Genomic DNA, 21,107 nt, shown 5'->3' on the forward strand with positions numbered 1-21,107 from the left:
CCTATACTGTGCTAGGGATCCCTCTGGCACCACTCCAGCTCCAGCCAGTGGGCACCAGCCTGCTGAAGGGGAGCACAGGTGGGGGGGCACTGCCTGCACCTTTCCATCCTTCCCAGACTCTTATCCTGCTAGTCCAGACAACAAAATCTTCCCCCTTCCTCTTCCAGGATTAAAATTTACTATATTCTTTTCAAATCTCTCTTAGAAAATGATTTTTTTTTTAGATAGCTTACTTCTGTCTTTTTTTAAAATTCCAAACCTCCCCCTTCAGAAGGTGCCAGGCAAAATACAGGCAACAAATGATGCCATCACAAGAAGACAACAGAACAACTGGAAGATTTTACAGAAATCAAAAAAAGGAAAAGAAAAAAATAGTATTAAATCCATTACACTAGGAACAGCAAGAGACAATATCACAGCGGTATGTGCTTTAATAAAGTAAAGAGATGCTGCAACATGCAGTATTTGTCAAACTGACAACATATACAGACCCCTAAGGGGGGACAGGGGGGACCTGAACTCCAGATTTTAGAGACAATGCACAGAAACCTGCACTTCCCACCAAAAAAAAAAAAAAAAAAAAAAAAAATCAAAACAGGGAGAAAAGAAGGGAGCTCCCAGCTTCAGCTCCAGCTGGGAGCAGGGCTGGGCTCAGTGTGATCCGAGCCGAAAGCGAGAGACCTCAGCCCCCCAAGAGAAATCAGCTCCTGCCTGGGCGCCTGCAGGCGCCAGTGGCTGATTTCACCCCGTCCCCAAAAGCAGTCAGGGACAGGGGAGCCCCGGGGGGCTGCAGAGCTGTCGGTTTGCTCACCTCTTCTGCCACAGATTTGCCAAACGGGGAGGGAAGTCCCTGCTGCAGACCGAGTGAAGGCCGGGGGTGCCACAGGCTATCGCGGTGAGGGGGTCACAGCTCACTCCTCATCTAGAGGGGGGAAAAATCCCAAAGCTACAGGTCCAGACTGCAAACACCTTCCACTGGCCGGATAGTGAACTCCTTAGCCCAGAAATCCTCTTCCTGAGCAGAGGGGGCTGATTTAAGGCCAAGCTGCGTGGTGGGCACTCCCTGGGGACTGGAGCGGGCCCCTGAAAACGCCCCTGCACGGGACCTTCCCCTACAGCCTGCTGCTGGAAGCCACCTACAGCGTGTGTCAAATGAGGACACCAGAAGCTGACACTGTGTACTTTAAGGTTTTTTTTTTATTTTTTCAATAAAGGGACAAAATGGGTGTATGAACAGGATAATGCAGACAACTGCCAAAAAAACACAGACAGTGGTTTTTCCAATAGAACTTAACAAAGACCAGAAACAAATACAATAAAAAGCCAGGTTGTAATGACCTTTGGTCATCCAAATAATAAAAAAAAATTTAAAAAAAAATTAAAAAAAACTCCCCCCCCCAAAAAAACCCCAAAGAAAAATAAAAGATCAAATTAAGTGCCTCTGTTTTGAACAGAGCACATAAGCAATAATAAATAGTGACTCCCATAGTAAAAGATAAAATTTCAAGTTACGACAAACAGCTTTCATTACAGGAATAGAAAAGGCCAATAACAAAATATTCTGCATTGCCATTTACAAAAAAGTATTGACTCAAGCGGGCTTTCTCTTTAATATGCTTTGCATATGAAATTCTTTCCAATCTAAATATAAAGCACCATTTAGTTTTTGGCAATGAAAAAAACTGCAAAACGGTTTTTCTTTTCTTTTTTTTTCCTTTTTTTTAGCTTTTTTTTTTTCTTTCTTTTCTTTTCTTTCTTTTCTTTCTTTCTTTTACTGCATATGAAGTTAAGATGCTGGAATGTCGGGTGATAGAAGGAAAGGGACATAAAGCACACTACATAACAAACCAACGTTATTAGCTTGCAGTACTGCATACAGTATGGCAGCAGGAAAAAAGAACGAAAAAAGATATGTACACCCCTCTGTGACGGCCAGCAGCATGACATCAGAACAGGTTTCTCCCAAAGGGCCATTATATGGCCTCGGATCTGTACAATGTCACACCTTTTTTGCCTTTTTGTCTTTTTTCTTTTTTTTTGAAACATACAAATAATTTGCACTATATTATCCTGCCAAATTAAAAAAATATACTGTGGCAGCCTGTGGTTTTTTTTTTTCCACTACCAAAAAAGGTACATCAATACCTTTTGCGAGAACAAGCAACAGTTAAAAATACAAGCTTCAATATAAATACTATAGTGCCTACACTAGATGAACATTTAATTCAAATACCATTCTAGAAATACAGAAAAAAGAGACCATAAATGTGTTTTAGCATAGGAATCAACATGAGTGTGCATTTTCCTATATTTAATTACTATATAATCTTAAAACCTTTCCCCAATGCATGTTTTTATACAACCTGAAGAGCTGTGTATATCCAAGGCATAGAATTTCCACTACCATTTTAAAATGAGTAACAAGTCTTGTACACCACCAAGACAATGAACCCTAAAATACAGTTTCCCCCTAAACATAATGAAGTGTTGTGGTTTTTTTTCTTTTTCTTCCTTAAAAAATTTTTCTTAACATTTCATTTATATTTTAAAAAAGGTTTTGTGGTGTTTGTTTTTTTTTAATCTTTTTTTTTTTTGTACAAAAAAAAAAAAATCCTTGCACTGTAGGAGTGAAAGCAATCGTTCATTTTATGTGAGTGTAGAGTCTGTTTCCATTCACAGCGCTGTAATGTCGCGTCCGAGAAGATAAGCTCATTAGTCAAGTAAATGGCTGGCAAAGTTTGTGGGGTTTTGTGGGTTTGTTTTTTTTTTTATGCTCATCAATGTGTGTTGAATTTTCTTTTTTTTTAATTTTTTTTTCTTTTCAGCTTTCTTGCAACTTTTCCCTTAAAGTATAGACCTGTAAACTGGGAAAATCGTACAGTGCACTTAATTGTCCTATCTGAGCAGTCTTATTTTATACTCAACCTCTGTACCTTTGATTAAAGAAAAGATACAGACATCACAGGCAGAGTCAAGTGCTATTTGAACACCAACCGGGGCAGGCGCTAGCTTAGGAATAAAACAAGAAATCCTCTTCCACGTCAACACAAATAGCACACAGAGGATGGGGAAAAAAAAAATGAAGGACAACTTTTAGGGAGCACAAACAGATACTGCTACTCTTTCGCTTTTTTTCTTCCTTTTTTTTTTTTTAATTTCCTGTTACTTCTTCCAAAGCATCATATTAAAGGAAAGTCTTATAAGAGTTGTTCATAGTTAATCACCACTGTGTTGATATTAGCTTATACACCTGTTCTAGTTTTAAATGGCAAACAGTACCACATTGTGCTAATAAATCACAATTTATTTATTTTTTTGCTCCTCTATCTGTTACACTCGGTAAAATATTATTGCCAGTCTTTATTTTATTTTTTATATGGTATACACGAGGTCTTAAAGTTTACAATTTGATTGTCAGCTTGACAACCAAGTGGCTCCGGATTTATTTGTTTTGGTGCCAGAATCAATAAAAGATATTATTAAAAGTAAATATCTTCATAAAATGGATTTCCTTTATTGTGTGTTTAATGGTGTTGAAGGGCCTCTGCATGTTTCACATTCTATTTAATCATTGCTGGGGGGGGGGTGGGGAAATAAAAGTTTGGGGCAGGGCAGGCGGGGGGAAGGTTCTACATCTCGTTTTAAGCTCTCTCCACAAGCCAAGCAGGTTTTTAGACTGGTATGATCAGTTTTTTAAAAATAATAGTAATAATAATTAATAATAACAATAAAAGGCAGAGGAGAATGATGATTAACTAGGACTGAGTGGGTCATTTCTTTCTCTTCCTTAGTTTCCTCTTCCCTCTTCGTTCCTAGGTGGCCAGCGTTGTGAGGGGCACGAGGCGGCTCCCAGTGCGGCCGAGGTGGCGACGAGCTACACATGGAGGATGAGTAGAAAGGAGCCATCGGCATCGGCCATGACAGACCCAAGGCACTCGGATTATTATTATTTTTTTTATTATTATTATTTTTGTGTGTGTGTGGGTGTGTGTGCTTGAAATCAAATGCTAAGAGAAATCTACCTCTTCCTGACTGGTGGCAGTAGGTTATTCCCAATTAAAGGCCTTTTTTAGAGTTCCCAAGGGGAACTCTGTCTCCAGTCGTGGGTTTATTGGTTTAAGACAGCGATCTAGGCTAACATAATGCTTCTTCGGTGCTATCGGTCCTGTCCGCAGAGGGTCACCCACAGCAAGTTTTCCTTTGCACGTCACAAAACAAAACTGTACATGATATGTATTACAGGATGTATGCAGCATGGTCGGTTTTGTTTGCTCTCGGGTTTGGTTTTGTTTCACTTTTCTTTTTTTTGGTTTTTTTTTCCTCCTCCTCCTCTCCTCTTTTTTCCTCCTTTTTTTTTTCTTTTCCTTTTTCTTTTTTTTCCCGAACGGAATTGGAAACAGCGACATGTTTGCTCAGCAACTAATCAGGGACAATTTAAAAACAGCCATAACATACCATACATGCTGTCTAATCCAAAAATTAAAAAAAAAAGAAATAAAAAAAAAATCAACCAAAATAAAAAAACAACCCAAAAAAAAAAAAACCCCAACATACACAACATGTAAATTATTGCACAAGAGAAAGGCTCAAAGTTTGCGTAAAATGCAATAGTATTGCCCCGATACAGATCATGCATTCAAACGGTGAGAACAAAAAGAAAATAAACAGGGTGTGCTGGTGACAAGCACTTTCCAAATATCCTTAGCTTCCATGACTTCCATCACAAGGGACTAGAAAATCTCTACGGGGATGCGAGGTGGGGGGTGGGGTGTGGGGGGCAGTGTGGATGGGAGTGGGGGGGTACGAATATACCTCTATTCAGTTTTTATCTCGTTATTCAAGACTCGATCACTGTGCCATTTTTTCATGTGTTTCTCCAGGGTACTGTACACGCTAAAAGGCATCTTACAAATCTCGCATTTGTAAACGTCCTTTCCCACCTGCCCGTGTGTTTTCATGTGCCGGGTGAGCTTGCTACTCTGGGCGCAGGCGTAGTTGCAAAGCTCACACTTATACGGCCTCTCGCCCGTGTGGCTCCGTCTGTGGACGGTGAGATTACTACAGTTCTTGAAGACCTTCCCACAGTACTCACAAGTGTCGCTGCGTCTGCCCTCTTTTGAGCTGGGCCTGCCAGGGCCCGGGCCACTAATATGGGGGGTGCTCCCTCCGCTTCCCGTGCCACTGCGGCCTGAGATCCCTCCGTCCAGCTCGCCCGGCGGCGTGGAGAAGCGCAGGCTCCCGTTCTCCGAGGAGTGCTCGGAGGAGGAGGCGAAGGGCGATTGTCGGGAGTCGCCAAAGCTGAGGAAGGGGTCCTTCAGCTGCCGGGAGGCGGCGTAGCCCGCCAGCCACTGGGAGTAAACGTTCTCGGTGTTGGGCATGGCGGCAGCCGGCAGGTCGAACTCCTTCTCCAACTTGATGCGTTTGGAGAAGGGGCTCAGGGAGCTGGGGCTACCCAGCAGCAGCTTTTTGGACAGGCCTCCCGAGGCAGACTCCCCTGGGGAGCAGCCTCGGCCATTGACAGCCCCCTCGTCGATACGGTCAGACTCGCCGGCCACTGAGTCTTCGTCACAAGTGTCCCTGTGCACCTCGGGCTCGGGGAGGTGGCCGCGCTTGTGTTTCTCCCCCAGAACCTGGTGGAAGGCCTCACTGAAATGCTGCATGGAGCTCAAGACCATGCCCTGCATGACGTCCGGCATCGTCCGGCCCTCCTCGCCAGCCCGCGAGTTGTTCTCGTGGTGACGGGCCGCCTCAAGGCTCATCCCGAAGCCATAGTCCGGCCTGTCGCTCTCGTTCAAGTCCTCCTCCTCTTCCTCCTCCTCCTCCTCCTCTTCCTCCTCCTCCTCCTCCTCTTCCTCATCCCCGTTCTCAGGGATCATGTTGGGGTCATTCTCGCTCTTGAACTTGGCCACTACAGACTTGAGGGCACTACTGGCGCTGCCCACCAGGTCGCTGGTGCCTGGCTCAGGGGAGCTGGCGGTGGAGAGCCCATCGTCCGACTTCACTGTCATGGGGGAGGACTTGTGCATGTGGGTCTTCATGTGGCGCTTCAGCTTGCTGGCCTGCGTGCAAGCATGGTCACAGAGGTTGCATTTGTAGGGCTTCTCCCCCGTGTGGCTCCGGCGGTGGACCACCAGGTTGCTCTGAAACTTGAAGGTCTTCCCACAGAACTCGCAGGACTTGGACTTCATGGGGGGCTGGGAGGGAGGAGGAGCAGATTGCAGAGGAGGGAGGGGCGGTGTGGCCAGGAATGGGGGCTTGCTGCCGGGCTGGAAGGGCTGCAGCAACCTTTGCATAGGGCTGGGCCGGCTCGGGGACAGGGGTGGGCTGGAGGTGTTGCCGGCCAGCTCCCGCAGCCTCCGGGAGAAATCCATAGCGGGCGGCTCCATCGCCATGGGGTTCAGTCGCAGCACCCTGTCAAAGGCACTAGGGTGATGGGTGGCCAGAGCCATTTCTTCCGCACCCAGGCGCTCAATGCGATGCGGATCCAAATGGTGCCTCGGGGGAGGGCTAAAGAGGGGCGGCGTGGGTGGGAAACGCCCTTCTCCCAGCCCCGACGCCTCCCTCGAGACCGAGCCGGGTATTCTGAGCAGGTTAAAAGGGTTATTGTCTGCAATGTGAATCCCATGGAGAGGTGGCTGGGAAGGGCATTCTGCACCTAGTCCTGTTGGGATACCAACCCGTGGTGTCAGGGGGCTGCCATGCTCGCTTTCTAGGTAGATCCGTAAGCCGTGTGTGTTCTGTGCGTGCTGCAAGAGGAACCAGGCGCTGTTGAAAGGCTGTTTACAAGTCGTACACGTGTAGCTGCTGGGCTCATCTTTACCTGCAAAATAACACAACAAGCAGCGTCAATCTCCGGCCGTCTAGCGGCGGGCGAGTGCTCGCCTCCTCACCTAACCTCCTCTCCTCCTCTGGGACACTCAGCTGGGAGCTGGGCAAGGAACTTCCCAGCTGAGGGACAGGCAGGGGACATGAATGGGAAGAGGTGAGGGGCACAACAGGGATATCCAGACCCACACTAAGCACATCCACCTCCTCCCACCACGCCCAGCTCTGGGTTTAAATCTGAACCATGTTGGGTAACCATAGAATAAAACAGGCAAAGAAAAGCAAGAAATGTTAAAGTCACTCAATGCCAGCTCCAACTCAGCTGACTTTATGTTGCAAGAGGGTACAGGCATTTAGAGTATTCGTAAATAAATATATAAATAAATAGATAAATAGATAAATAAATACAAAATAAAGAAATTGCTGTCTGAAAAGCACTCCACACAGATCAGTTCCAAGCATCACAACTGCCAGCAAGCTGGGCATCCACACATTTTTAGTCTCCTCCTTATTTTGAGACTGACAATGTGTACAAAATTAAGAATCAACTTCTGCTTCTTAGCAGAGATTCACCTCTGCGGGAAGGAAAGAAATAAAAAGAGCAGGGGGAGGGAGGGAAAGAAAAATTGAGCACGGGACAGGGAAAGACAGAGAGAGCAGCAGCTCCACTACGGAAAGAGCTGGAGGCTGGCCAGGAGGCCTGGCCGAGCGCCCTCCCGGAGCCGCATTATTTCTCTCGCGCTGAAAAGAAGCTGAGAATGGTAAATGCCACTTTGGCAAGTAGTGAGCTAACTCTATTTCATGATCATTTATTTTTGGAGATAACACGGACATTATAAAAGAGCAACCAACTAATAAATAACTAAACAAAAAGCCGGCTAATAATGACAGCAGAAAGTAGCCCCTTCTAATATATGGCAAAACAAGGGAGATTAATAACTTTTTGAGGGCCGCCTGCAAGGGAAGAATGGTGTGAGATACGGTGAAGGTGAGGGTGCCTTTATTTATTATTGGGATTTTGCAAATAATTCCCTTCCACCCCCATATGGATGTTTTTTTGCTAAATGCTGGTAAACCAAAGCTGGAGCTAAGAGAAGGATATACATTCACGTTCAGCCTTGTTCAGCAGTTCTCACAGAGCTGTTGTTTAGTGATATTTTAACAAATAACAACATTGAGGTAAGCTGAGAGATAAACCAGGAGCGTTCCAAGGGCATCAGCACTTGGGGTGGTGGTACTGGCCTTCACCACATATTCCTGCCCTGACTCAACATTTACATCCCCAGGAATCCGTTCCTTAGGCATGTCTCTTGGGTAAACAGGCTGCACTGAGAGTTACCCTCATTAGGTTTCCCCTATTTGCCTAATACAAAGAAAAGGAAGATTAAAAAAAAAAACAAATAAGGCAAATTAGGAAAGAGAATATCACTTTATCTGGGCCCATCTTTTTTTTCCATCTCATGGGGAGGAGGGGAGGAAAAGTGGGCATTTTCCCCTCAGTGATCTCGGGATACAGGACAGAACCAGGCATCTTTAAGGTCCCTTTCAACTCAAACCATTCCATGATCCTGAGATCCAGCTCTGGCTGTACTGCTCCATCCCAGCTTCCCTCCCTGCCTCCCGGCTCTGTCACTATTCTGTGTTTGGCCTGAGAAGCTGAATCAGGCAAGCAGAGAGCCTCAATCATCTACAGCAGGCATTTAACACTTTAATCACTTTAAAAGCCCTTGGAATAATATTTAATGTTTCACTCTGAAGCCTGCATTGGAATAAAATGCACTGTTGTGTTTAGTGTGTGCCAGACATGTGAGCACAGATAAATACTTAAATCTGCTGAAATGAGAGTGAAATTCAGTTGGACTTTCACATTCCTATGCTCATTTGAGAGCTTGGGGGGGTGGGGGGGGTGGGGCGCGGGGGGAATTATCTTGCTTCCTCATATTGAAATGGATGTTTTTAACACCACGGAAGGAGCTAACAACAAAACACTACCTTGCCTCTCTACCTTATAGATCAGGTCAGAGAAAATAGCATTTTATCTTATAATGAGGATACAACATCGAGCGTTTGCTACCACATTTTAGTATTCCCATCAACTAGATATTCTAGATCATAAGGGCAGCTCGTGTAATCATAATGTCAATGAGAAGGGCTGTTACGACTGAGACTAAAGATTACATGGAAAAAGCTGCTTTGAAACTGGTAATTATTACCAGTCCACTAATAGCAAATGATGCATTACAGTTTCACCGTATAATCTGTATTTCACTCAGCTCCTGCCAGTGCGGCCTTATTATATTACAGTGCTCACAAATTCTAAATTCCTAAGCTACAGTCATCAATAAATGTGTTACTTGCCATAATTTGCAAAATTACTTTGTTCTTAACATCTTCGACTGTTATAAAGACTGGAATTGATTTCCTGCGTGGCAAAATTAGGGCTACATTGACCTAGTGGAGTGTAAAATGTAAGATTATTCTTCATGTGCTTGCCTGAAAAACAAGTTTTCAATTCACTGTCTGTGTTTGGTAATCAAGATAATAATTTACAATTAAAATCATGTTTATGTACAAAACTCCCCTAAACAACCTACCATTTTCAAGGGAGCAATGTAAAACCAGTGAAAAAAACAACTAAACAGCTAAACAGTTAAAATCCACCAGCCATTTGTCTCCACCTCCTGCTCTGAAGAAACATGATTTCTAATTTGTCTATTAGTGCTTGATTAATTATGAAGGCTATTGACTGACCATATCACCACCTAGAGATATGTTCCAGTCTGATGCAGTCTCGCCAAACTGCAAAAATTATGGCACTAATCCACAGCAACAAGATGGATCCTTAGAGTGCCACGGCAATCCCTGGGTTGGGAAGGGACTTGCCCTCCCATGCTCCCATCCTATCACCACCATGGGCTTTTTGGGACACCACTTGGGTCCCCTCAAGAGTCAGACCCAAAGGCCATACCCACTAATGTCTCCTTACTGTGTGGGCCAGGCCCTGTGTTCACACAGCTTTCCCAGTTAACACATCTGGGCATGACCATGGGCAAGCGAGGTGGGTGTCACAGCAGGGAGATGCAGAAGATGGTGCTGGCCAAGAACACCAGGAGAAGGAGAAGGTCCCATAGGGCTCTTTGTGCCTCACCATCCGCCAGGACAATGTGATGGGGCTTGTCATCCATTGCGATGCCACTGGGACTTTCAGCTGATTTCCAAGAGGAAATCCAGGAGTCACCACTGCACCAGCCTTGGGCCACCAGCAGTGTGGATGGAGCTCACATCCTGGGTCTGGAGTTCACATCCTTGGCTACTTCTAAATTCAGGAATTTGAGGCTGAAAGGGACCCCCAGTTCTCACCCTCTGAGCCTCCCTGCAATAGAAGTCACTCTGTGACCAACACAGTGTCTTTCAGTAAAGCACGACCTCCTCCAACCTGCAATGCATAGTGCAGAGCACAAATCCTGGTGCAATCTATTCAAACCAGCTCAGCAGACAGAGAGAGTACCCACTGCTTGCCACTACAGTCAGTTCCCACAACCAGCCACACTCACAGACAGGTATTGGGATTCACCTGAACTTCTCTAGCTCTAACCTGTACCTGTTCTCTTTATATTTTGAGGGGTTTTGCGCTTGAAACTCTGAAAAGCTCTTGGTACACAATGGGCTCCTCAAACACACCATGGTGTTCTTCGTGAAACTGAGGCACACTTCAAAATCCAGTTATTCTTCCATCCTGAGGCCACCCCTCCACTACCCAAGGACCAACCTAGCCCTTTTCATCCTGGCATCATGCTGGGAAGGACCTGATTTTCCTCTCAGCTTCCCACAGAGCTGATACCTTCCAGGGTACTGCACCCAGCTCTGTAAGCACAGCCCCAATTCCACTCTTCCAGCTAAGGGCCACATGAGGTTGGACCTGATGTCTTCTCAACACGTCCTTCCTTTCCAGACAAGCCCATTAACCTGCCCCACTTGCCCTGCACCGACCTTTGCTTTACCCACAATGCCAATCAACAGAACTGCATATTCATTTCCAAATCACCAACAAAGCACTAAGCACCACTGAGGCCCGCACCAGCACCTGCTGAGCTCTCCAGCTAAAGCCCCACATCCCCTAATCTGTTGGCCAGCTCTGCATCACCTGTGCCAGCAGTACCACCCAGTGCTCCGTCTTTCCATAGGCGATGTCACAGTGCTGTGCAGTCTATTTCATCTACATTTATCAACCAAAGTTGACATCTAGAAGAATGAAATCGGGTTTATTTGACAAGATCCATATTCCATAAATCTAGTCTGAGTGGCATGAATTATATTTCTATCCTTTAATTATTTATCAATTGAATCTTATGTTGGTTCTTCTGTTATTTTGCCCAGAAGAGATAAGCAAAGTGTTGCCAACTGTCCCACGTTACCCTGACCAGCTCTTGACAGCATTTTCCCAGTTCATAAGCTTCCTTAAAACCAGCATCACATGCTAATTCTTCAGGGTTCCTTGGGTGCAAGTTTTCAGGGCCTTTTTATTTAAAAATACTTCTCTCCATTGAAGGAGAAATATTTTTTTCTCTCTGCTCATATCCTCCCCGGCTACCAGTGAGCTAGAAAAAAATGTCATCACCCACCTTATGATACAGAAACGTAACACGGCTACTTCTCCAGGTCTACAGCAGAAATATTTATCAAAAATTTCTACCTTACTGCTTCTTCCATTTATCCCTTCCTTCTTCTCCATGATCCTGAGAAGCTCTCTCTCTCTCTCCTCCTCTCCCCAAAGGTGCCAGGCACAAGTTTTCCTCTCCAGCATCTCCAGCTCTCCTGACCTGTTCTCTACCCACCCTGGTTTCTCACTGCAATTGATGCCTATCCATTTTCCATTTTTTTTAATTGTCATATATTGATTTTTCTAATATCTAATTGCTGTTCTCATCTCACCACTGAAGCGAGTGAAGTGGGTTTTGGACTGGGGCCAAAGTTGCCCTCTCCTTCCTGGACAGCTCATCAACTCTTTACAAATAGCTTCCAATTACCATTCATATTTTTGTGTGTACATTTTTCCTCCCAGTCAATTTTACTGCTCATTTTCTTCCTACTTTGGAAATTACCCCTGTAGGAGAATTACATGGGGATACCATGACCCAAATACAAACCTAGGGCCAAGATGACACCTGACTGGCCTCACTCAGTGAAGCATCAACCACATTACATTTTTATTCCTTCTCTACATCCTGGACAGCAAAAGACCAGTGATGAGGCAGAGCATTTCACTACAGAACAAATGTCCAGTGTTTCTTAAGTTATTGGCTCCTGCTTTAAAAAAAAAAAAAAAAAAAAAAAGAGGCAGCAGAACAGCTCTTGCATGCCATGCCCCCAGAAGAAGTGACTTAACCAGTGACACAAGTGACAGATTTAGCTTCTGATCCACAAAATGTTAACAAATGAGCGGGATGGATATTGGCATTTGAGTGCCTTTAAGGGCAGTTGGCACAATTACTCAGTAAAATATGAAGAGACGGCTGCTTTCAGCATTAAGGGGCTTTTTTTATATTAAGGAAAAGCTGGTGCTTCTGTACTGTGCTCACAGATACACCCGGCGTGCTCCCAGAGTCCGAGTCGGAGGAAGCCAACACCTCCAGGCACAATAGAGCTGGCTCAGAGAAAGAACCACAGCCATCTCCACAGCCACCAGCAGCAAAGCCAGACAAGATGCTGGGGAGAAGACCAGCTGGGAGGAGAAGCTGTCAGCTAGATGCCAATGCTGGGAGGGGAAAAAAAAAATTTAAAAAAAGCCTTTCTGGAGCTAAGCATGCAAGTTCAGGCATTGCCAAGTGAGTAATGGAATAATCTGCATGCATGTGCCAATGTGCTTTGGAAGAGCTTCCTTAGTTTCTCTAAAGTCAGGGCTGGATCCAGGAAAGCTGCTCGCTGGACACAGCACACGCAGCATCCTCTGGATGCACCTAACCAGGCCAATGGCACAGGATGCTGTTTGGGAAAGGAGCCCCTGCTTAAGGAGCAGGATATTTAACACAAGGTGTGTCATACCCCAGGGCACTGCAGGAGCTGCACACAAACACTGAGCATTAGAGGCACCCCAGTTTTCCCAGTGTTTTCCCAAACAAACTGTAAGCAGTGGCTGCACACATGCCAATGGTGTGCGCAAGGATTTCATTCACAGCTGCAGATTTGCTTCCTCTCCCCGTGCCAGAGAAATCTCCAAGCAGACCTGGATGTGGCCCTTGCTGCCTGGACAGCCCAGCCCCTGTTCTCCACAGCATCCCTCCACAGACCAGCACCACAGGCCCTGGTGGCTTTGGTCCTGTGTTCTCCCTCACCTTCCCAAGATACCTGCACATGTAAGCAAAGCCAAGGCTACCTGCATCTACAGGGCACATAAATACCTTCTCCTATCAAACAGCAAGGACAGAAGTTAAAGCATCCCCCTCTCTTCTGCTCACTACCAAACAATCGTGGGAGGAACAGCCTGAGCCAAACCAAGGAACTTCTTTATTCAGCTTTAATGTCAACTGACTGCCTGATTTTTGGACTGATAAATTCGGAGTTGTTATGGTATTTAAAGGGGGGAAGGAAAAAAAATTGAATTAATTGTTACCACTTGTACTTGATTCAGTTCTCCATCTGGCTTGTCAAATATCTCTTTTTATTTTTTTCCCCTCCTCTCTCTCCCTCTTTTGGAAATCCATACTGTTGAAAGTCCTTTCAACTGCAAACCAATGAGGTGAAACAGTTAGGACACAGGAAGTGTAGCAGGGCCGGAGATAAGCGGGTCCTGCTCCATTCCTGCAGCAGCCACTTCTCCCTCAATAAGGAAGAGCTGTTTTGGCATGACTCACCTTTTCCTGGTAGCATCAGTTCACAAGGGAAACTGTAACTGTCCAAATGTATTTTTTTCCTTCTTGCACTAATTCCTCCTCCTGATCCTCTGGATTGCAAAAGGCGCATGATTAACCTGGTCCGTCATTAACCAGTCCTAAGTAGCTGCTGGCACTGGGAGCATCAGCACTGTCACTGCTGCTATCATATTAGTTGAATAATACTAAATAACAGCAGTAGCTGCATTTGTGTACAACAGGGTACTACTTCCTCTCTAACCTTTTTTCTTTATCATGAGAGGAACCAGATTCAGAAACAGTGAAAAAGGAAAATATCCCCAAAAATCTGAAGGAAGCGATGTAGTATTGCTTGTAAAACAGGAAATATCATGGCTGTTCTGCCTTTGAAAATAAAATTCTACAAAGAGAGTCCTCACTGTTTATGCAAAGGCCTGGTGGAGGAGTCTTGGCACCATCTTAGTCATGAAAAAGTAAAAAAATTCAGAAGAAATTTTCCTTTGCAGGACTCTCAATGCCCCATCTGCCATCTCTACCAGATTTTCTTTATGGTAACTCATTGATAAAAGGTATTCCTGAAATTTATATTCAATACTGTGATTGATATATGAATATTGATATTTATATTCCTGAAAATAATTATTCTGCAAACTATTCTGCCTGCAAATTTAGACTTCCTGAAATCGTATTAATAAAACCGGGAAAACCCAAGTATGAGTAACACCATTTTTTCATTACACCTTCTTTTAAAAACCCTCTTTAAGGAAGAACCAGGCCAAAACATTAATGCCGTGACTCCTCAAACTTCAAAAAGAAATCCAAGCCCCAGCAATAATAAAACAGCAGCTGGCATTGCTTTGCCAGTCAAAGGTTTAGACTGGAGTTAGGAACTCCAAGAATTCCCCATTTTCTCTCAAAGCCAAACTTGCCTTGGGTTTTACAGCACTGCTCAAGTTTCCACAGAGCAGAAGTTTTTTGGGCCTGAGGAAAGAGTGGGTGGGAAGGGGTAGGACCAGGGAGACCAGTTCTTGCCTGGAGAAGAAATGGGTATTTAATGGGTAACCAATTTGGTTATAGCATCAACATAACTCATTCTTCTTACTAGAACCAAAGTCCACACACTTAAGATTCCCACCCCAAAAAATGTTGCTCATTAGCAACAAGCAACAAACACATGGTTTGTCAGAGCCTCAATGGGGTGCTGGGGTCCCGTGGCCTGACCTCAGCATCTGTCACCATTTTCAAGGCAATGACGATTTGGCCACCAAGAAAACCTGCTTCAAGCTCCAACTTGGCAAGTAAGGTATCAGCCTGCGACTGATTTTATGCTTTTTTAAAACCTAAGCGGGGGGTGAAAATCTGTTGTGCCTTGATTAGCGAGGAACAGAAGAAACCTGTCATGGGAAAACAATGCTGTGCTTGAAATTCAGCTCTGAGTGAGTTTTAGAAGAAAGCCCTCAAGCAAAGACGACCTGGTCACGTGCATACATGCACCCTATACATCAATGCTATGGGGTGGAGAGAGGCAATGCAGACCTCAGCACCACGTGGGAAGCAGCTCCAATAACTAACAACACCAGTGCTGGGACCTAAAGGGTGAAGTGTTTTCAGCTCTGCTGGAGGAACTCTCCACTGATACCATCACACATCTCTAAAAACATCCTTAGTGAAGTAACCAACATCCCAGATGCCATTCCTGGCAGTGTTCAAGGCCTGGTTAGATGGGCATTGAGCAACCTGGTCTTGTGGAAAGTGACTGCCCATGGCAGAGGGATTTGAACTGGATAGTCTTTAAGGTCCCTTCAACCCAAACCATCCTGTGTTTCTGTGATACACTATATTCCCCACATGCCTGTCCCTGACTGCCTCTTCCAAGCACAGGCATAGGGATTGTAAAAGATTTAAACAGGAGTGACACACCCACTAAATCAGCTCCTCTGGACTTACCCAGCACCAGGTGCATCCCCTGCTGGAAGGTCCAACTGGACCCACCAAGGACTAAGACTCGTCTAAGCCCTGCCACAAAAAGGGCATCAAGCCTTTCCACAGCCTCACCTGATAATCCAGCAAACGGTACCTGGCTCCAACAGTCTGTAATTATGCATTTACCCAGTGGCTGCTGGGGACAATCAAGTCAATAATTCACTTTTTAAAAGTTGTAATTATACAGCTACAAAGAGCTTCCAAATAGTTTCATTCACTCATACAACTACGCAATGAATTGTTCCCCTTTCTACTGTTTTCTCCCTGGCCAGCGGCATCCAAAGGAAAAGGCAGAGCGCACTTCAGAAAGTTTCTTGCAAAGGAGGGGAAGGAGATGCTCTAGCACGACATCTTGGGTCACCCCTCTTGGTGTGGGGCAGGGAATGCTTCTCCCTGTCTGTATTGTGGTTTTGCTACGGCTCAGTTGTGCAGCCAGCACCCAGCACAGGCCAGGGTGAGTGGTGGATGCTGCTCTGCAGGGCACATCGTGCACTCAGTATCTCTTACACACAGAGACTCCCAGACCAACTCTAGGATGCTGCTTTCTCGGGAAGAGTGCTAATGCCTGCTGACCTGATTAGTTATGCAGGACCTTGCTGGAGGCTGCAGCAGCTCTGACACATGGGGCACTCCTGGAGAGATGAAGTGTGCTTCCAAACGGCTGAGCCCCATCTCAGGGAGAAAGTGGGGCTGGCACTGCTGCTCACCAGCAGGGACACTGCTGCCAGAGCATGGCAGTCCCCTCATCACCCATGGCCTTACTTTATTTTTGCTGGTCTTTCCCATCTTAGTGTCTCTATTTGATGCACCTGCGCTGTAAAGCCACGTGCAGCATTTAAACCCCCACCTTGAAGAGATATGGTGAATCCTGAGAGCCCCTCCTGGCCCTTTTCATCAGCCAGACAGCAACAATGCTTCCACCCATGCCTCGGAAAGGGTCTCGGTGGAGCCAAAAATCCCCAGTCCTCAGCCAAGTCAGTGGCTTAGGACCTCCTTGGAAGCCTTATTCCACCATCTCCTTCCCAAAATAGATCCTTTTCAGACTCTCCTCTTTCCCAGCCTTCTCCTTTGGCTCGCTTTCCTCTCACTTTCAAATGAATTATATTTAGCCAGCAGCAAACCATCCTGACAAAGTGGGTTGGGGAACTGCAGGTCCCCCAAAACGACACCTCCACCAGCAAATCATCTGCCAGGAAGGCAAAGGTTTATTCTGTCCCTGGGCAAGTTCAATGTCACCATGGAGTTGCAAGCACAGCAAGTGCTGAACCTGATCCTACAATGTTTAGTTTCATAACTTGCAAAATCGAGTATTAGTACAATCGATAAATTAGAAGTCTTTTTTTCCCCTCTCTACTTTTCAAGCAGGACCAAAAGGTGTTGTAAAGTTGTCTAGTCTTCTCCGGTTTATCCTGTCTCCTCTCCATCGCTGAGATATCCTTGAAGTTGAAAATGATGTAATACTCAGAATATCTAAAGTTTGGAAGGATGTAAGACTTGCAAGAATTGCTACAGCTTTATTGCGTTCTCAGGGCACAGAGAGTATTTACCACACATTCATCAAGTCAAGGAATGCAAAAAGAGTACGCAAAAATTTGGCGCTCTGAGCTCAGGAGCAGAAACTCCCAGAAAGGCAGATAAAAAGTGGATTTCCTTATTTATAGATTTGCAGATGAAATTCAACAAAATCAGCCCTCCCCCTTAAAAAAAACAAACAAACAAAAAAAACCCCAGAAATGCCACAAACAAACAAACAAACAAAAAAAAACACAAAAAAAACCCCAAAACCAAACCACCCCACCTCTCTCTTTTATGTCAGTACAGCTGATTCAATTTCCAGGCTTCCAAGGTCTCCTCTCGCCGAGTATTACCCGACCCCAATAACACACGCTGTTCCAAGGTTAAGATCCATTTCCTTACAATAATGCAGAAAGCTGTTGTTTCAGTCGTGGCTGCAGAATTCAGCTTTGAAGGACAGGTTAGTACGACACTACATTTAACTGAATTCAGTTCATCTGATTATACAGTGCCTTGCTTTCTGGAATATGTAATCATCTCTTTCTGATGACATTTTAAATATCCAACTAGACAAATAATTGCAGCAATAATTGATAGCTGAGTCAAGCTGGAAGATTATTGATTGGCACAGTACCTGCTGAAATAAATGTTCATCTTTCAAACATTACAGTGAAGATGCTTAAATCTAACTTTTGCTGATAAATGATAAAAAATTGATTTACTGATAAAACCACCAGAATAGAAGATGCACTTCAGGATTTGATTACCTGAGGAAATTTTTTCAAAGAAAAATTAGGCTGTGGGATTTATATTCTATTTCACATGAATAATTGCCAAGATATGGATAAGCCGTTGGAACATAAACACACGCAGAGGAGTCTTTAAGAGTTGCTGATTAACTCTCTACCTTCCTGAATGGAACTTATCTGTTCCCAATCACTGTTTAGGTGGGAGTTTATCCTGCTGCCTTCCCAAGGATGCATCAATGGGTCTCATTACCGGGAGCAGGAGTATGTGTCAGAAAAGATCCCCCATTTGTTTTCCCAGCAGCTCGAAGCCCTCAGTTTAAACGTGCATAACCTAACTCTGCTGTGAATGCAACTGAAAGAAGGGTTCAATCTCATTGTCTATGGTGTAAATCAGGAACGCCGCCACTCAAAGCTGTGGCACCACAGAACAGCAGCAAGGGCATAGTCAAAACCAGGTGCATTTTCAAACTAGCTCCCTATGTTAAAGCTGAAATAAAACCACTTTTCATCTGCTATTACTCTGGGCTTGCTTAAACATGGGTTTCCTTATAATTATGGAATTCCAGACCCTGCAGCACTACCTATACAACAGGGGGGAGAGAGAGGGGGAATTTCTGAAACTTACTGATTAGAAAGCAGAGCAAGTGGCCACAGCAGAGAATCGCATGCGAGGAAAAGAAGGCAATGAGCTGCCTAGTTAGGGTAGAGGAGCTGTGGCAAGGCAGAAGCCTGAAATTAAGGAAGAGCACCAGAATATTTGAGCAGGGAACAAAGAGCATAAATTCCAGAGTAAGAGATGAAAAATGCACTGAAACATTTTGAAACGAAGCCATTAGGAGCTGATTGAGTCTCAGAGCTACTGTTAAAAATCAGCCGCTTGTTAGATGCGGGGATCAGCTGAGCCCTGACACTTAAGGCGTACAAGGGGGCTTGTCGAGTGGCTTCGCTCTAATTTAGAGATCCTCAGTTAATTAGAAAGCTCTCAGATTTTCTGCAAATGCAGGTCGCTATCGACAGCTCGAGCTTTTGATGCTTTCCGGGTGACAGTTGCTGGACTGACCTTTCTGGCACTGGCAGGGCTGCCCAGACCCTTGCCATGCCGGGGAATTCAATCATGGCCACCGGCACTACCGGGAAGTTACAAGTAAGGTTACCCTGCTCCTAGATTCCTTTCCTTCACTAAAAAAAACCCTGGTGAAATCTGCATCTGCTTAATGCTATAAATAGCTCCACTGTTGAATTATTCTTATTTTTTCTCCCTGCCGAGTAAATGTCACAGCCAGTCCAGAACTTCAGGGTGGGAGTTTATCAAAGGTGGCACCAGCAGGGTTTGGGAGATGGGAATTGCTTTATGGGGGACAATCTGCTTGCATTGGACTCACATCCACAACTGCAGGAGAGAAGCCTCCTTTTGAGATTCCATTTCCCCAATGCCTGTGGCTGCAGAGGCTGGAGCCCTGCCCAGGGGACTGCACATCCCAAGCTTCCCTTAGCACCCAGCATGCCCCATTCCATGGGGATGCCTTTCCCAACCATATGCAAGGTCTGGTGATGCTCTCCAGAGTGGAAACCACAGATAACACCTAATGCAGGGCAAATACCAACACAGGCAATGACTGAACAAAACAAGGCTTGTTTGGAAATGCATAGAAATGCGTGGAAGTTACAGTGACAACCCAAAGGCAAGATGACAGACCTGCAGTCACACAGGGAGTTGGCGGCAGACGCTAGAAAATTAACTCTCAGGAACTGTCTAGCATTGGCAGGGAAATGAATGAGATGATCTAAGAGATATTTTCCACCTCTAATAGGATCTGATGATGATTTTGCATAAGCTTTTGTGCTAGCCTGGCATTTGATAAAGGCATGGTGTCTCTTTTCAACCCACTTGCGAGGGAGAGATTAATAAGTTGCAAACTCGGCCCACCTCGGCTATAAATGGTTCCTGTGCCCATAGGGGGAAAAAAATCCAAGCTGTGACTGAAAAAACCTCAGTGAACTGTGTGTGCAGTTAGTGCTTTTACACCCAAATCTTCAGTTATTAAGAGACTTGGAAATGAGAGAAAAACTGTCCTCCAGCATCCAAAAAGCTATCAGTTTAGTAGCCAGATGGGCAACAATTCACAAACCATGTCCAGTTATGAAACACTGGATTGAGACCTTTCCAGGGAGAGCTTTCTTGGGGCTGTGGTAGGCATGGAGAGATGAGATGGCTCCAGCGTACCCTGCAGGAGAAGTGGGCAGAGATGCTGCACTCATGAGGGAAGTCATGGACATTTTTGCCCACTCACAGCCTCAGACTAGCAGACCTCAGGACTGGCCTTGGAGGATGCATTAAGTTGTCACTGATAGTAAATAAGTAAATGATAGCCAGAGTTTTTAAGCATATGAAACAGATTGTAGAGAACCCTAGTTTTCAGCAATATAAGCATTTTCTTACAGGAAAATGCAATAAAATGTTGTAACTGCCAGCACTTAAGACACCAATAACAGCCTTTTTAAAAACCCCTTACCCTCACCTGATCAAGCAAACAACCTCCCATGCAGGCTACATGTCATATCATAATATCCTTCCTTACACCAGGGGCTGTTCCACTGTTATTTTTCAGCAGAAAAATTTGTGGACCTAGACCATGGTCTTTAGCATCCCTTGAACTAAACGAAGCCTTGGTGCTGTCTAACCCTTGTGCTGGGCCAGATGAATGTGGCTGAATGACCTACTCTCCTGCTCTTCATCCGTGAGTCTTCCTCTTCTGACTTCACAAAGAGGGTGGGATCTCCATCACCCATCTGCTGATGCTACCACAGGCAGCCCACACATGCTGCTGTACATTCAAGTGCACAGGATGGCACTGTGACCTGCCAGAAGCACCCCTACATCCACACACCCAGGAAAATCCATCTGGGAGTCACATACTGGCATCACTTCCCTTGCTGCCAGCACACAGAGCAGCCCGGCTTTTTGGGAAAACCAGCCCACAGGGCCAAAGATGGACAACCAGATCCATCTGTGCATGCCTGACCCAGACTTTTGTCTGCAGCGAGTGCTTCAGGTTCAGGGCTGCTGCTATTTGCACTGCAGCCAGGTCCAGCAGCCATTACGGGGGGCCGGAGCCCCTCAAGAGCACAGCACTGCACCCAGAGATAACAAAATGACAGTTCCTGCCCCTGGAGCTGGCAGCTATCA

The 21,107-nt window shown here is 45.3% G+C and overlaps 1 protein-coding gene across 10 annotated transcripts in view; it reads right to left on the reverse strand.

Moving 5' to 3' along the window:
• The window catches only part of BCL11A (BCL11 transcription factor A), a 75,835-nt gene that overhangs the window by 7,132 nt on the left and 47,596 nt on the right, over positions 1-21,107 (reverse strand). For 3 of the 10 annotated variants that reach the window (XM_030268744.4, XM_030268741.4, XM_030268749.4), the window contains one exon: positions 1,180-6,820. In XM_030268744.4, coding sequence (XP_030124604.1) covers positions 4,815-6,820 — 2,006 coding nt within the window. In that variant the 3' untranslated portion in view covers positions 1,180-4,814. Of the gene's footprint in view, positions 1-1,179; positions 6,821-21,107 lie in introns of those variants that run through there. The other 7 variants (XM_030268746.4, XM_030268742.4, XM_030268748.4 and 4 more) reach the window with 4 other exon arrangements.

This window comes from Taeniopygia guttata, chromosome 3 (genome assembly GCF_048771995.1).
Source record: "Taeniopygia guttata chromosome 3, bTaeGut7.mat, whole genome shotgun sequence".
NCBI classification, from domain to species: domain Eukaryota; kingdom Metazoa; phylum Chordata; class Aves; order Passeriformes; family Estrildidae; genus Taeniopygia; species Taeniopygia guttata.